The sequence below is a fragment of the Sus scrofa genome, chromosome 18, assembly GCF_000003025.6.
Source record: "Sus scrofa isolate TJ Tabasco breed Duroc chromosome 18, Sscrofa11.1, whole genome shotgun sequence".
NCBI classification, from domain to species: domain Eukaryota; kingdom Metazoa; phylum Chordata; class Mammalia; order Artiodactyla; family Suidae; genus Sus; species Sus scrofa.
In genome coordinates, this window is record NC_010460.4 from 40,363,280 (window position 1) to 40,378,451 (window position 15,172).

The 15,172-nt window shown below is 38.6% G+C and overlaps 1 protein-coding gene across 12 annotated transcripts in view; it reads right to left on the reverse strand.

Annotated features, from left to right (window-relative positions):
- BBS9 (Bardet-Biedl syndrome 9) overlaps positions 1–15,172 on the reverse strand; it is a 730,525-nt gene that overhangs the window by 699,560 nt on the left and 15,793 nt on the right. For 11 of the 12 annotated variants that reach the window (XM_021079333.1, XM_021079330.1, XM_021079328.1 and 8 more), the window contains 3 exons: positions 10,668–10,818; positions 8,826–8,890; positions 3,802–3,915 (listed from right to left, as the gene is read on the reverse strand). In XM_021079333.1, coding sequence (XP_020934992.1) covers positions 3,802–3,915; positions 8,826–8,890; positions 10,668–10,818 — 330 coding nt within the window. The remainder of the gene's footprint in view (positions 1–3,801; positions 3,916–8,825; positions 8,891–10,667; positions 10,819–15,172) is intronic. The other variant, XM_021079336.1, reaches the window with a different exon arrangement.

The window sequence follows — 15,172 nt, forward strand, 5'->3', positions numbered from 1 at the left end:
ACTCTCTTCCACTCACGAAACTGGTTTGGATTCCATATTTTACATCTAATTATTTTGTATATCCCCTAAGTGCTTGTTGTGGATTGTTGTTATAAATGAATTTATAGCTTTTGTCTTTTAAATTTCCTACATGTTTATAGGGAGGATGATTTCCTACCTTTAGTGTATGTTTGCCTTTAGTGATGAGCTTTCCCACTTTGTAATTTCCTTGTTTCTAACTGTGGTATTTTCTTTTCCACCTAGATAAGTTCCTTTAGCATTTGTTGTAAAACAAATATGATGATGCTAAATTCTTTTATCTTTTGTATTTCTGTAAAGCTTTTGATTTCTCTGTCAAATCTGAATGAGAGCCTTGCTGGGCACAGTATTCTTGGTTGTAAGTTGTTCCCTTTCATCACTTTAAATTGCCACTCCCTTCTGGCCTGCAGAGTTTGCAGAAAAATCAGCTGATAGACTTATGGGAGTTCCCTTGTATATTGTTTCTTGCTTTTCCCTTGTTGCTTTTAATATTTTCTCTTTATCTTTAATTTTTGTCAGTTTGATTACTATATGTCTCAGCCTTTCTCTTTGGGTTAATACTGTATGGGATTTTCTGCACTTCTGGACTTGGGTGACTATTTCCCTTTCCAGATTAAGGAATTTTTAAATTATTATCCCTTCAAATATTTTCTCAAGTCCTCCCTCTTCTCCTTTGGGACACCTCCGCCCCAATAATGTGAATGTTAGTATGTTTCATATTGTTCCAGAGGTCTCTTAAACTGTCCTCATTTCTTTTCATTCTTTCTTCTTTATTCTGTTCTGCAGCAGTGATATCCATTACTGTCTTCCAGCTCACCAATTCATTTCTCTGTCTCACTTATTCTACTATTAATTCCTTCTAGTATAGTTTTCATTTCAATTACTGTATTTTTCTACTCCGGTTGTTCTACTTTCTAACTCTTTGTTAAAAACTCCTTGTAACTTCTCACTCTGTGTATCTATTATTTTCCTGAGGCCTTAGATCATCTTTATGATCATTACTCTGAACCCTTTCTCAGGTAGATTGCCTACTTCCATTTCACTTATTTGTTCTGGGGTTCTGTCTTGTTCCTTCGTCTGAAACATATTCCTCTGCTGCCTCATTTTTTCTAAATTTCTATTCGTATTTTTATATACATGGTAAGTTAGTTATGTTTCTCAACTTTGGAGAAGAGACCCTCTGTAGGGGGATGTCTTTTTTTTTTTTTTTTTTTTTTTTTTTGTCTTTTTGCTATTTCTTTGGGCCACTCTCGCAGCATATGGAGGTTCCCAGGCTAGGGGTCTAATCGGAGCTGCAGCCACTGGCCTACGCCAGAGCCACAGCAACTCGGGATCCGAGCCGTGTCTGCAACTTACACCACAGCTCACGGCAACGCCGGATCCTTAACCCACTGAGCAAGGGCAGGGACCGAACCCGCAACCTCATGGTTCCTAGTTGGATTCGTTAACCACTGCGCCACGACGGGAACTCTGGGGGATATCTTATATGTCCCAGCTATACATGCCTTTCTCATTACCCAAGGGCCAGGGACCCCAGGGGAGGGTCTGACCTGTGTTTGCAGACTTGGTTCTACAGGCTACAGGATTGTAGTTTTCTTGCTTCTGTTGTCTGGACCCTGGTGAGTAAGGCTGGTCTAGAGACTTCTGAAGGTTTTCTGGTGGAAGGGGCCAGTGTCTGCCTATTGGTAGGCAGAGCTGGGTTCTGGCCCTCTGGTGGGCAGGGCCCTTAAAAGAAGTATATCTAGAGGTGGCTGTGGGCTCAGGAAGTCCTTAGGCAGCCTGTTTGCTGATGAGTGGGGCTGTGTTCCTGCCCTGTTAGTTGTTTGGCTTGGGGGATCCCAGAACTGGAGAAAGGAAGGGAGGGAGGGAAGAAGGAAGGGAGGAAGGACAGAGGAATAAAGGATGGATGGAAGGAAGGATGGAGAGAAGAAACAAAGGAAGGAAGGGAGGAAGGAAGGAAAAAAGGAAGGAAGTCAGTTGCAGGACTGGAGCCTATAGGCCGTTGGGTGGGGCTAGGTCTTGGTGCTAATGATCCAAACAATATGGCAGCCTCTAACAGAAATTCATGCAGATGAATACTCCTCAATGTTTCTGCCATCAATTTTTATGATCCCAGGGTAAGCCACAGCCACCATGACCCTGCCTTCCCAGGAGACCCTCCAACACCAGCAGGCAGGTCTGGCTTTGGCTCCTGTGAAGTTACTGCTTTTGCCCTAGGTCCTGGTTCACGTTAGATTTTGTGTGCACCCTTTAAGCGTGCAGTCTTAGTCTCCCCTAGACCTGTGGCACTCCTGCAATTAAGCCCTGTTGGCCTTCAAAGCTAAATGCTCTGGAGGCTCTTCCTGATGCTGGACCCCAGGGCTGAGGGTCTCGATATGAGGCTCAGAATTCTCAGTCCTGTGGGAGAACTTCTGTGATATAATATTCCAGTTTATAGGTTTCCCATCTGGGGGTATGGAATGTGATTATATCACAAGTGCATCCTTCCCACCATCTCATTGTGCTTCCTTCTTTATGACTCTGGATGTAGAATATCTTTCTTGGTGTTAGGTTCCAATCTTTTTTATCAATGGTTGTTCAGCAGTTAGTTGTGATTTCGGTGTGCTCATGACAGGAGGTGAGCTCAAGGTTCTTCTACTCTGCCATCTTGTCCAACTATCCTGAGATATTCTTGACTGCAAATTGGCACACTCAGATTCTTCTATTCCTTCCCTTTTCTCTTTGTATGAAAAAACTGAATTCACATGACTAAAGGATACTTCCAAAATAAAGTCATTTTTTTTCAAGTCAGTAAAGAAAAATCTAACATAGGTAGCCTACTTTTTACTAACACAACAGTTAAAACAATAAACTCATAAAAACTTGAGCCCAAAGAGAGCTAAAATACTATAAAACCCCTAGTTATATATTCAGGAGGTGCCACAGGCACACATGCAGACACAAAAATCACACAAGTAAGTGTCACCATCTGGCTTCCTGTCCTCGCTCCAGCATCAGCAGTGCCTCTATCACCCTATCACAGTGAAGTACGAAGAGTTGGATTGTAAATAATATCCCCACACCAATAGCAACAGTGTATACAAGCAAGCACCAAGCCCTAGAAGCTCTAGGAGTAGGGTGGGCATGTTATAGATAGCCCTAGGTGCCAATTAGAAAAAGATAACCCCAAGGTGGGAGGAACCCAGCCTCACTGAGCTAGTTAGTACTTGGTAAAGGTAATGCCTTTATAAAATTTAGAAAAGGCACTCTTCCTTTGGGGAGGTTAATTCCAGACCAGGACACATGGCTTGATGAGCAGTCTCCACATGCCCCTGGTCCAGGTTCCCTGGTGCAGAAAGAATCTGCACAACCCTGTACAGTGGCCCTGGAGGTGCGTGAGGTAGAGGTAGGGGTCCACAGCTTTACCCTGTCTACACCAAGTAGAGCAAAGACCCGCGTGAATGAAGAAAGCAACCCCTTCTTCCACTGAGAGAGGCAAGCACACAGTTCCACCACCAAAAAAAGCTCAATTTCAGTCAGCTCATATATAAAAGACAAAATCTGAAGAAAAGACAGTTTGAGAAATTTCTCTGTAGATCAAATAAAAGTGCTGGATACATGAAAATCAAACCTATTCAATGTTTAAAGTTTTTTTTTTATTACTTTGCTGAAGTATTTGAATGAAAAGTTTCAATAAGATATATTTAACTCTTGATTCATACTATACAATCCTCCAATTTTATATGGCCAAATATTCTAAATCTGGTCCCAGCATTAGCATACTCATGATTAAATGTAAATTACCTTTTACACCACCAAATGATCCATAAGTCATATTGCAGGCTGTTCTCTGAAGATTATGTTCATACATCAATTTGATCTGATATTGGTTCCCATGTTCCACATTACCCAAGGTTCCTAAAAAGAAAAAATAAAAGACTGCTTTGTGCTTGTTTACATTAAAAAAATTAATATCTTCTCAACCTCTACATCAATTCCAAGTATTTCAATTTCAGTGGAATTTAAAATGACAGAGCACTAAAACATTACATATTACGAATAATTAGCATACTGATGACACAGAGTGCCAGCACAGTTAAAACAATGTAAATCTCAGCTAGATTATACCATTAGATGAAATACTACCCCGAATGACATTTTATTATCTATTTCCATTAAGTCTGAGTAAAGTATAATTATTTAAATAACAATAAAAGGCTCCAATTTCAGTTCTGAAATAAATGAGATTAAGTTCCCTACACTTATAACAATGACAGAGCAAAGATATGACTCAAAGTGTCTAAGGGAAAAATTCCCTACACTTTCAAGCAATTCAATTTTCTGTCCCAACTCTCAAAATAGTCAAGCCCCTAGTACATTAAATTCTAATTTAATAGATAGATCTAAAGCTTTCTTCAGCAAGTAAATAGGACAATATGCTTTCTTTGAAGTCAGCCAAGAAGAATCTCTTTCAAAACAAAGAAAAATAATTTCCCCACATTTAATAGATCGTATGTTCTACAATCGCATTCTTATTCATTCCAAATAAGAAAAGATTCTTTATCTGTATTTAACTCTCTAGTTGTTAGCCTTTCTAGAGTATGTACAGTTAAGAGCTATATCCCAGTGATCAGGTAGTAACATTATGATTAAAATAATTAAAAAGTATTAGAAAGAAAAATTATTCCAAATGTAACTTTTTCCATTAAGAAGCATCTTTGTCATTCATTCAAAAAGAAAAAGAAAAACTTAAAATATCATAAAGCAAATGAAATAGTCCCTAAACTAGATAATATTAGATGATTAAAACAATCTAAATATATGTCTGTATGTATGTCACTCTAAACATATATGGCTGTGTGTATGTGTACATATACTTGAGCATTTATTTAGTTTTTTGCTTCAGAAGGATTTACCAGCGTACACTGTCGTTGTTAAGAACAGAAATATTTCTACTTCCATTTAGAACCAAGGCACCTTAAGTTCAAAAAAAATTAATAAATTTCCCCAAAAATCACACAGCTGATAAAGGACGCAGTACTCAAACTAGCACTATATATCGTGGTACCTGGTGGTCTATCAGTTAACAACTTTCAGGGAACCCGGTAAGTCAATGATAATTAAAAAAAAAGTCAGTATCAAAAATTTGTTGCTTCCACCTTCACCTTTCTTTCCCTGGCCTTCTCTTTCTCATTTAGAAGGTGATGGGTTGAAAGAAAAACTAAGGCGGATTTCTTGCTGGAGAATCACTTCTACTCAGATCTAGACCCCGGAAAATGCTAACAATAGAATTTGCATACCAACAGAATAAAAAAAAAAAAAAAAAAAAAGAGAAAGGCTTATATTTGCCAGTTAACCCTAATAGGAGATGAAAGCTTTCTGGAATCTAAATGGTAGTGAAATCAGTAAGGTCCAGAGAAACTGGGGATAATCACAACCACACCAGCCACATGAACAGAAATAAAAAATGAAAAAACAAAAATTCTAATGTTATAACTTATAGCATTGACTTAAGGACAGTTCCAGCTTCTAGGAAACCAGGTGGAAAAGTTCCAAGCAACTTTTGGGTTGTCCCTACAGAAGATCCAAATTTCTTTCTGCACCTAAACCAGATGGACCCCTCTAAGTAAGGAATGCACGTATATATGCTTTGCTAGCCAAAAGGTCAATGAATACAGGTGTCAGCAGTCAACATTTAAACAAACTTGCATGAAATAACACTAGGATTTATGTCCTGAAAAATCTCCAAATGCACTGGTAAGTTTTTAAATTTCAGGTGATAGCACTTAAAATGTAATAACGCAACTAAGGAAAACAAAAGACAATTTATCTTCCTTCAATACTAACTTGGAATAAAGGTAGTACTTGAAAAATCTAAAAATTCTGACCTTTTTTTTCCTAGAGGAGCATCAATGACATAACATTAAAGTTACATAGACTTTTACCCTTGAATATGCAGACTGAATATCATAAATATATATATCTATAGTTATAGTCTACATATGGCTAAAGTTAGGAAAAACTTTCATCAATTAGAAAGTAAATGGACATTAGAACATTTATGCTGCTAGCCTTATTTAAACAAAAATTCTCTGGAAAATCAAAGGTTACCTTAAAAACAGATATTTGGTGCAATTTTACATAACTGCTGAGAAATTTAATGAAGTTAAATGAAATAAAAGCCATTATGGGGTAAGTTAAAAGATTCACTGTATTAAATAACCAAATTACATTATATAATATTGTCAAAAGTAAAGAGTCACATCTTTCTGCCCTCTCATGGAAAACGTTGAAATTCTATAAATATGTCAAATGCTTAGTAAATGCTTGTTGAAAAGTACATAATTTTTGGAAAAGAATATTTAAAAATAACATAATCAGTATGGCTTAAGCTCACACATCTGTAACCATTTACTTAGAAACTGAAGCCCATCAGAAAGGAATCTGAAATGCTATGTGATGCTTTTCTTTTAGCAGAGTATGATAAAAGGGGTAGCTTTAGGCCCTACTTTTTCTCTATATTAAGTCTTCATTTAATGACATATCACCTACCAAAACAAAGTCAGCACAGTAGCCTCTGATTAGTAAGGGTTGTTTGGTATACCCAGGAGGTCTCCTCAAATTTGCCTCAAATATATTTTAGAAGCACACGGCATATAAAAGAAAACAAAAAACATTTGGGGAGGGGACAGTTGGGGTTAAGGATGCCAAGTTCAGCCAACACTTTCATCTGCTGAAACCAGTGGTTTCACTTAAACTAGAAAATGTTTATGCTTCCCCTGTTACAGTAAAAGCTAGGTAAAAGTTCAGTCTGGTTCCTCAAGAAACATATTCAAGAGAACAAAAACAATAACTTCCCAGCTTTTCATTTTAAGCCAAGCCAGGAAAAATATACAAATTGTCAGCCTACGAATATCATAGGAGGCTGAAGAAATAAGAGACAGAGAAGGGAAATGAGGTGAAGTGTAAGGGAATGTAGTTTGGATAACGCCTCCTCCCTAGAGAATACAAAGTTTGTAAAGGAATACAAAGAATAAAAGAGCAATAAAATCGCCATTCCCATGACAAATAACTTTCATTTTCAACACTAATTTGAAGGAGGGGAACAATGCCCCATAAACAAGTTGTGACCAAATGTGCCAGTTTCTTTCACTAGGCTTTTTTTGATAAACACGTATTTCATCCCTAGTCTATGCCTTACACCCCACTGGAACTCTAGAGACTTCTGGCTTTCCCGGCCACCATTCAAATAGGACCAAGGAAGGCCAAGAGTCTAATTTCTAGATTTTAGGATGCTTCCTCCTCTGTCCTCTTAGAGCCCCTGTGGAGCCTCCAGAAGGGACTAGTACTCCAAAAAGTATTCAAGAGTAACTATGGGCAAGTTTTCCTCCTCCATACCTGTTAAGAAAATATCACTTACAGTTAATGGGCTTATGATGGGAAAGAGAAACAGCTAGATTCCTGCAATAAAATATCCTATATCATACCTTCTGCATTTACTCTAGAACACTAAATATTTGTCCTACCACTAGGAGGAACAACATCTTTTACCATGAAACCAATGACAGTGTTTAACAATGACAATAAGAGGTACTCTATCCGGCCCAGCCTCTGATGTACACAGAATAGAAAAGAAAATGATAATGATAACAGAGAAGGAAAAGAAGAAAGAAGAAAATAATATAGAGAGAGTAATAAATAGCCACTACCAATTGTCTCAGCACTAACTAGAAATAAGTCATACATTCAACAAGTATGCCTACCATACACCATATGCTAGGTTACCACGCCCGCCTTCAAAACCTAACAGATCCTCAATTCAAAAAGAGGTGGCCTAAGAATATCCAGCTCAGTGACAGTAAATATGCATCATTACTCAAAGTGAAGACAAAATACAAAAATAGCCCAAATCAAGAGCATGAGTGTGAGAAATCCAATTCCTAGAAGCTAATATTTACAGCAAACTCTTTTTGTATCTCTTTATTTTTTCAGTGTGTGCGTCCATGCCTGTAGCAGTGGAAGTTCCCCAAGTAGGGATCGAATCCGCACCACAGCAGTGACCAAAGCCACTGCAGTGACAATGCCAGATCCTTAACCTGCTGTGGCAGAAGAGAACCCTCCTTTTGCATCCTTTTGTATAAGCAATAGGTCCACAGACACTTAGCTTTATTGGATTTCCCCCATGTGATACCCAAAGCAATAACTCTCTCAATTTGAACTAAAATTTATCTAATAACTGAAAGAAAATTTGTAATTTACCTCTTTACATTTGCTGAAACTAAACCACAATTAGCTTTCATACTTGTGCCCATAGAACCATGTCAAGGAATGAAATCTGATTAAGCCTCAAATAAATGCTTTGAGGTCTGGTTGAGCAGACAACCAAAAGCCAAGAAATTGGAACTCTAGAGAGAAAACACTTGAGGTTTACCAAAGAAAATATACTTTAAACCACCATGACTCAGCATCTAATGAATTTTGTTGTTGCTATTGAACATTTCTTAAGACTCAAGTGTCCTAAGTTCCCAGAATTGGCCTCCGTTAGTCATAAGTAATCCCAAACACAATTCATCAGAGGAAGGAGAGTCTAAGAAACCCTCTACAATGCTAGAAACAGAAGTATGCTTGGAAATAGCAGACCAAGAAAATGTAATAGTCTTTATACCCGAAATCATAAGTGAACTCTGGGAAAATGCTAACCAAGATAAGAAAACCTTCAACAAAATGTTTTGTGTTCTTTACCAAATTAGTATTAACTCTTCTTACATAATATTAAGAAATCCAGATTTTAGTGCAAAATCTACATTAGAAAAAAAAAAGTTTCTTACCTGAGACAGAGTAGACACACAGTTTTCTAGAATGCAACACAGCCAAATGAAGCATTTCAGTACCTCTGAAAAATGGGGAAAGTTTTCAAAGTTTAAATACTAGTTTCAGATGTAACCAAAAAATGGCAGAATGATTTTAAAAAGAGATTACAACCATAGCCTATCATGAGTGAACTGAGTAACTCAAGAGATAACATTAAAACTGAAAAATTCAAACTGACAATCCCACAGGCCCAAGGACTCTGTCTCCAGGAGCTGCCTTCCGATTGAAGCCAAGAGTATCTCCCAGAAAGAGTCATAAGGGAGCGCTCTCCCACAATAAGGAAATCCACAGTCACTTACTCTCTCTAAGCCTGTTTCCCCTTTTGGAAAATAAGTTTCAATTAAATGAAATAAAAATCATGCGAAAGCACCTTATATAAACCACCACAAAAGGATAATCATTACTGGTAAATTGCATCTGTCACCTCCAGGTCTGACATTTTACTAAAGGTACTGAAACCTTCCTAGTTCCTATCAAGTGCTTTCCAGAGACATAGCACAGTCTAGAAATCCTAAATTCAAAGTATTCAAGGGTCAAGCCAGGGGATGGAAATGAATAGAGTGTAAATGGCTGTGATCAACTGGAGACTAGAACCAGACAAAAGGAGGCACTGATTACTCAGTTCTGGGCTTGTGGCCAGATCCCCACAGTTTTTTAAGAAAACCCAGAAAGCAGGGATTTTATGTGAAAATGCCTCATTCTTAAACATTGGCAATTCTTTTAATTTTTTTTTTTTTTTTGTCGTCGTTTTTTTGCCATTTCTTGGGCCGCTCCTGCGGCATATGGAGGTTCCCAGGCTAGGGGTCGAATTGGAGCTGTAGCTGCCAGCCTACGCCACAGCCACAACAACGCGGGATCCGAGCTGCGTCTGCGACCTACACCATAGCTCACGGCAACACCGGATCGTTAACCCACTGAGGAAGGGCAGGGATTGAACCCGCAACCTCATGGTTCCTAGTCGGATTCGTTAACCACTGAGCCACAACGGGAACTCCAATTCTTTTAAATTTAAAACACATCTGCAAGCAGGGCTCTGATGACTGCTGGTGCAGACTCTGTTCTAAACTAGGACTATAATTGATGTCTGAAGACCTAGACTGGGGTCTTGACAGGGCAATTTGATATTTCTGTGATCATTTAATGTTTCAGAATGTGTTTCTCATTTATAAAATAAGAATAACAGGAGTTCCCATCATGGCTCAGTGGTTAACAAATCCGACTAGGAACCACGAATTTGCGGGTTAAATCCCTGGCCTTGCTCAGTGGGTTAAGGATTCGGCATTGCCATGAGCTATGCTGTAGGTCACAGACACGGTTCGGATCTGGCATTGCTGTGGCGCTGGCCTAGGCTGGAGGCTACAGCTCCAATTAGACCCCTAGCCTGGGAACCTCCATATGCCACAGGTACGGCCCTAGAAAAAGACAAAAAAAATAAAAAATAAAATAAAATAAGAGTTATATATAACACCTGCAAAACATTGTGACAATTAATACATACTTTATATTTCTTTGTTTTGGTTATTTTCAAAAGCTTATCTCTTTTTCATTAAGCTTCTGATAATTAGGCATCTTAGGTCTGCTACTATAAAAAAATTCTAAATTATTCTATCTTAAATGTACAGGTTTCTATACTTAAAAATGTTCAGTATATGAGGAACACTGAAGTGACATTATCCCAAAAACATATTTAATTCATGGATAGTCTGTTTTTCTTTGAAAATCTACAAAAGCGACACACTAAGAGATTGACATACTCCAAGTGGTAAGATAAGATACCAGAATTAGTGAGCTATACTTACGAAACAAATTTTCCTACTTCCACTTGCAGTATTGGATCTCGTAGATGCACCTCAAGAAGCAAATCTTCAGCTTGAGCACCATCTCCTGTTTTTACAGGATGAGGGTTATAGATTCTTAGGTATCCCATAAAGCTACCTACAATTATTTTATCTGTAAAGAGATTTTTTTAAAGATACAGGAAGAAACAAACATTAGCAACAAAATTGGGGGGAAATAAAACAGGAATGTAAAAATTAAAATAATCCAGTCTTGCTTCATACACAAAGTCCAAACTGCCAACAGAAGATCCAATTAAAATGAACTTAATTTAGTAACATATACCTTTTCAAAAATATCTTTATATCACCAATATTCAAATGTACTAACATATGTGAAGACACAGAGACAAGTAAAAGAAGATGATCATGAGACAACAGAAGCAGAGCTTGGAGTGATACATCTACAAATGAAGAACTCCTGGGATTACCAGAAACGTAGAGAGGCAAAGAAGGATCCTAGAGGCCTCAGGGGTAGCAGATTCCTGCCAACTCCTTGCTTTTGGACTTCCAGTCTCCAGAAGTATGACAGAATAAATTTCTATTGTTTTAAGCCACCCAATTTGTGGTACTTTGTTATGGAAATCCTAGGAAACAAATGCTTTGGGTTGTTTGAAATCCCTGAATTAGTAGAGTGCAATGACTCTTTTCTACCTACTTAAAAGGAGCTATACACACTTATTATTGAGAGCTTATTATATGCCAGGCAATGGTCCAAGTAGTTTATACATACTAACATCAAATCCCTGTAATAACCCTATGAGAGAGGTACTATCCTAGGAATTTCAATCTTGAATAGAGACACACATGTCATCAAGCATCTGCTGCTTGGAGCTCCTGCTGTGGTGCAACAGGATTGGCAGTGTCTTGGGAGCGCTAGGACTCGGGTTCAATCCCCAGCCGTCACAGTGGGTTAAGGATCTGGCATTGCTGCAGCTGCAGATAAATTCACAGCTACATCTCAGATCTGATCCCTGCCCCAGGAGCTCCATATGCCAGGGGCGGCAAAAAAAAAAAAAAAAAAAAAGAAGAAGAAGAAGAAGAATCTGGTGCTAGGTGATCTGATGGCAGCCCCAGAGGCTACAAGGTCTCTGGAGCCATGCTGGTTCTTGTCTCCAACTAAGGCTTGGCTAAATGAACTCTTTCTGCATTCAGAAAAGCTATGTCACTCTCATTCCAATCTCTCTTTTATTTGGTAGCATTGGAGGTATAGTGGTGAGCATAGCTGCCTTCCAATCTTTCTTTTATTTGCATTTATCATAGTTGTTTCCTGTCATTTATGGCAGAAAAATAAAATAAAAATTAATTGATACACAAAATTTGCACCAAAGAATAAACTGCAGGCACCAGTTCCTGCAGGGACATTTACAAATTGGTTCTTGAGCTGAGTTGGGGCACAAAGCAGTAAGACACATGTTCATATTCTAGGTGGGGTTAAAGAGCATTGTACACAATGACAGAATGGTTAATCAACACCTCTGAGCATCTGGAACCCTGTGCCCATTGCAGATGACAGTCTAGTGGACTGAACAGATGCTGCCATGGGCCAAATGAACAGGAAGGAGGAATGCCCATCCATATGTAAGATGGCTTTTTCTAAGGGCACTGGATAATTTTAAAATAAGAGACTAAGGAATTCTCATCATGGCTCAAAGGTTAATGAACCCAACTAGTAACCATGAGGTTGCAGGTTGGATCCCTGGCCTCACTCGGTGGGTTAAGGATCCGGCATTGCCGTGAGCTGTGGTGTAGGTTGCAGACACAGCTCGGATCCTGCGTTGCTGCAGCTGTGGCATAGGCCAGCAGCTGCAGCTCTGAGATGACCCTTAGCCTGGGAACCTCCATATGCTGCAGGTGCGGCCCTAAAAAAACAAAAAATAAAATAAAATAAGAGAATGATAGGTTTAAATCTCAAAATTCTCCTCTCTGGGTAAAGAATAAAACTCAGTCTTTGGGAGTCTGCAGAAAGAATGTCTTACCTCTTCAAGCATGGGCTTAATTGCTAAGAATCTAGTTCAGGGATTAATTCTCTAGGTTTTTAATTACAGTAACAAATGAGTTAACAGTCTCTCTAGGTTTCTTGCATAAAAGTTAAGACAGTGACCAGAAAGAATGGGATTATACTGTTATCATGGGGTTACTGGCAAAGTCTAGAAGACTTGGACAAGACTTAAATCTCCAAACTTTTATAAAATACTCCCCATTGGGCTTCCTATGTACCCTGTCATGCCCCGACCCCCACTTTCACCCCCTAAATAACCAAGACTCAACTTCACCATGACTCTGTCCTCAGGGATAAGAAGAAGACAGGATAGCCAAGTCCACAGGGTGACAATTTAACCCCTAGAATTAAAATGTGTATGTATGATTATTAAAAACAGACAGCAGGACTATTATAGTAACCAGATCTCAGGTAACAGTATAACTCACAGATTTCAGGATCCCCAGGAATGGAATAAACAGGCAACTCATTAAGGCCCCTTTTTCCCAGTGATTATTGTTTCTATTACTAAAAAGTATTTAACTGTAACAATGTACTTTTTTTTCTCTCTCTACAACCAAAAATATTCCAGGTCTATGAAAAATAAGACTACCTCAAGCCACCATATTAGTCAGTCATGGCGTCACACCCATCCCACAGCTATCAATTTATAGACTCAGTCACTTGAACAAAGACTGCAGTAACACCACACATGCCTAATATGAATTTTCCTCAGATCCTTCCCTATCACACCCCATAGTCATTTATCACGGTGTACTGAGGAAAGGTAAATACCTGAACTTTATGAGAACACTGAATATTGGCTCTAAACTACTACTAATTCTGGAAGCCCAGAAAGTTACTGTTGTTGCCAATTATGGAGACCAAGTAATAAATGAACTTTTTAACTTAGTTCACCCAGTGGGAGAGCAAAGCCAACCTATGATTTCTCACCGAACATGTGAGAGTTTAAATGTGTTTCTGTAGAACTGGTAGACTATCTGGTTTTCTAACATGTACAGTGAGGGATATTATACTGAAAGAGCTATATGAAAGCCAATAGAACTCCATGGCCCCACTAGGGAGAAAATCAAAATCCATACCACTCCTGATTTGGGGTGGTTTCTAAAATTTGATTCCAAAAAATTTATATATGTATTTGTGATCATTCCTATCACAGTCCTGTTTAATAACCCAATTTGCTAATGTTAAAGTCTAGTGGGTCTTATAGAGTTAGGGTTTTTCAGTAGAACTTAAAAAGGTAACCCTAAATTCTTCTGTTATTCCACAAATTGTTTTTTCTTGGAACCAACTAATACATCCTAACTGCTTGAGTACAGTTCTAAATCTTAGTAATGCATTTCTCCTTTCCAATACACAGAGACCAAGAAAAAAAGCTGGCTTTCACCTCACAAGAGCAGGAGTATAATATAAAAGTATAACACACGTACTTCCACAGTCCAATCTGCAGGACCCAGGACTACTTCATCATCTCACAAGGGCTGAATGGAGCTGAAAGAAACATGATTGAAACCCAGGGACCCATGGGCCTTTCCCTGTACTGTCTCAATCAGTAGTAAATGAAAATACTATAATCTTCAGGCCAGCCTCAGTGCTCTAGATCCCTCGGGAATGAAGGCCTAGACAACAGCCACATGACTAGTTGCAAAACAAAAGGAGGTAGATCCCAATATGACTTCTTTAAGTTGCCATACAATTTTCCCTGCTCCTTCACCTTAATTTTTAAGTTTTTCCTTCTCTTCCTCTTTTCCTCAACTATTATATATAATATTAGGTTGTGAGCACAGGTTGTATGTACCAATTACTCAGGAGGCATGTTACAGAATACTGTAACATGATCATGAATGAGTGACAAACAAAAGGGAAATCACCCAAAGATCCCAGACTTGAAGAGCCAGGGCCCCCTGAAAGTGCCTCTGAAGTAGTAGGTACACGATGATAGGTAAGAATATGTGTATGTGAGTTGTACAAGGGATAGTTGCCCTATGTGAGGTATAAATGCTGAGAAGCTAAAAGATAAAAGCAGTAACTATTTTTTAGTCTACCTTATGTGCTTCTTACTCTAATTCTTGTGATAAACACTCCCTCCGAGCTATGGTTGACATGTAATTTAAGCTGAACCATTCAGATTCTCTCAAAATTAACAAGGAATTCTTCTCAGAGATCTCTTTGTGGCTCAGCAAACCAGACTAATATCCATGAGGTTCAATCCCTAGCCTCACTCAGTGGGTTAAGGATTTAGCGCTGCCATGAGCTGTGGTGTAGTTGCAGACTCAGCTCAGATCTGACGTTGTTGTGGCTATGCTATAGGCCAGCAGCTGCGGCTCTGATTCAACCCATAGGCTGGGAACCTCCATATGCAACAGATGTATCCATTAAAAAAAAAAAAAAAGGAATTTTTCTTCTATGAATCAAGCCAGCTTCACCTAAAGCAACTTCTAGATGCCTAATACCATCCTTTCACTCT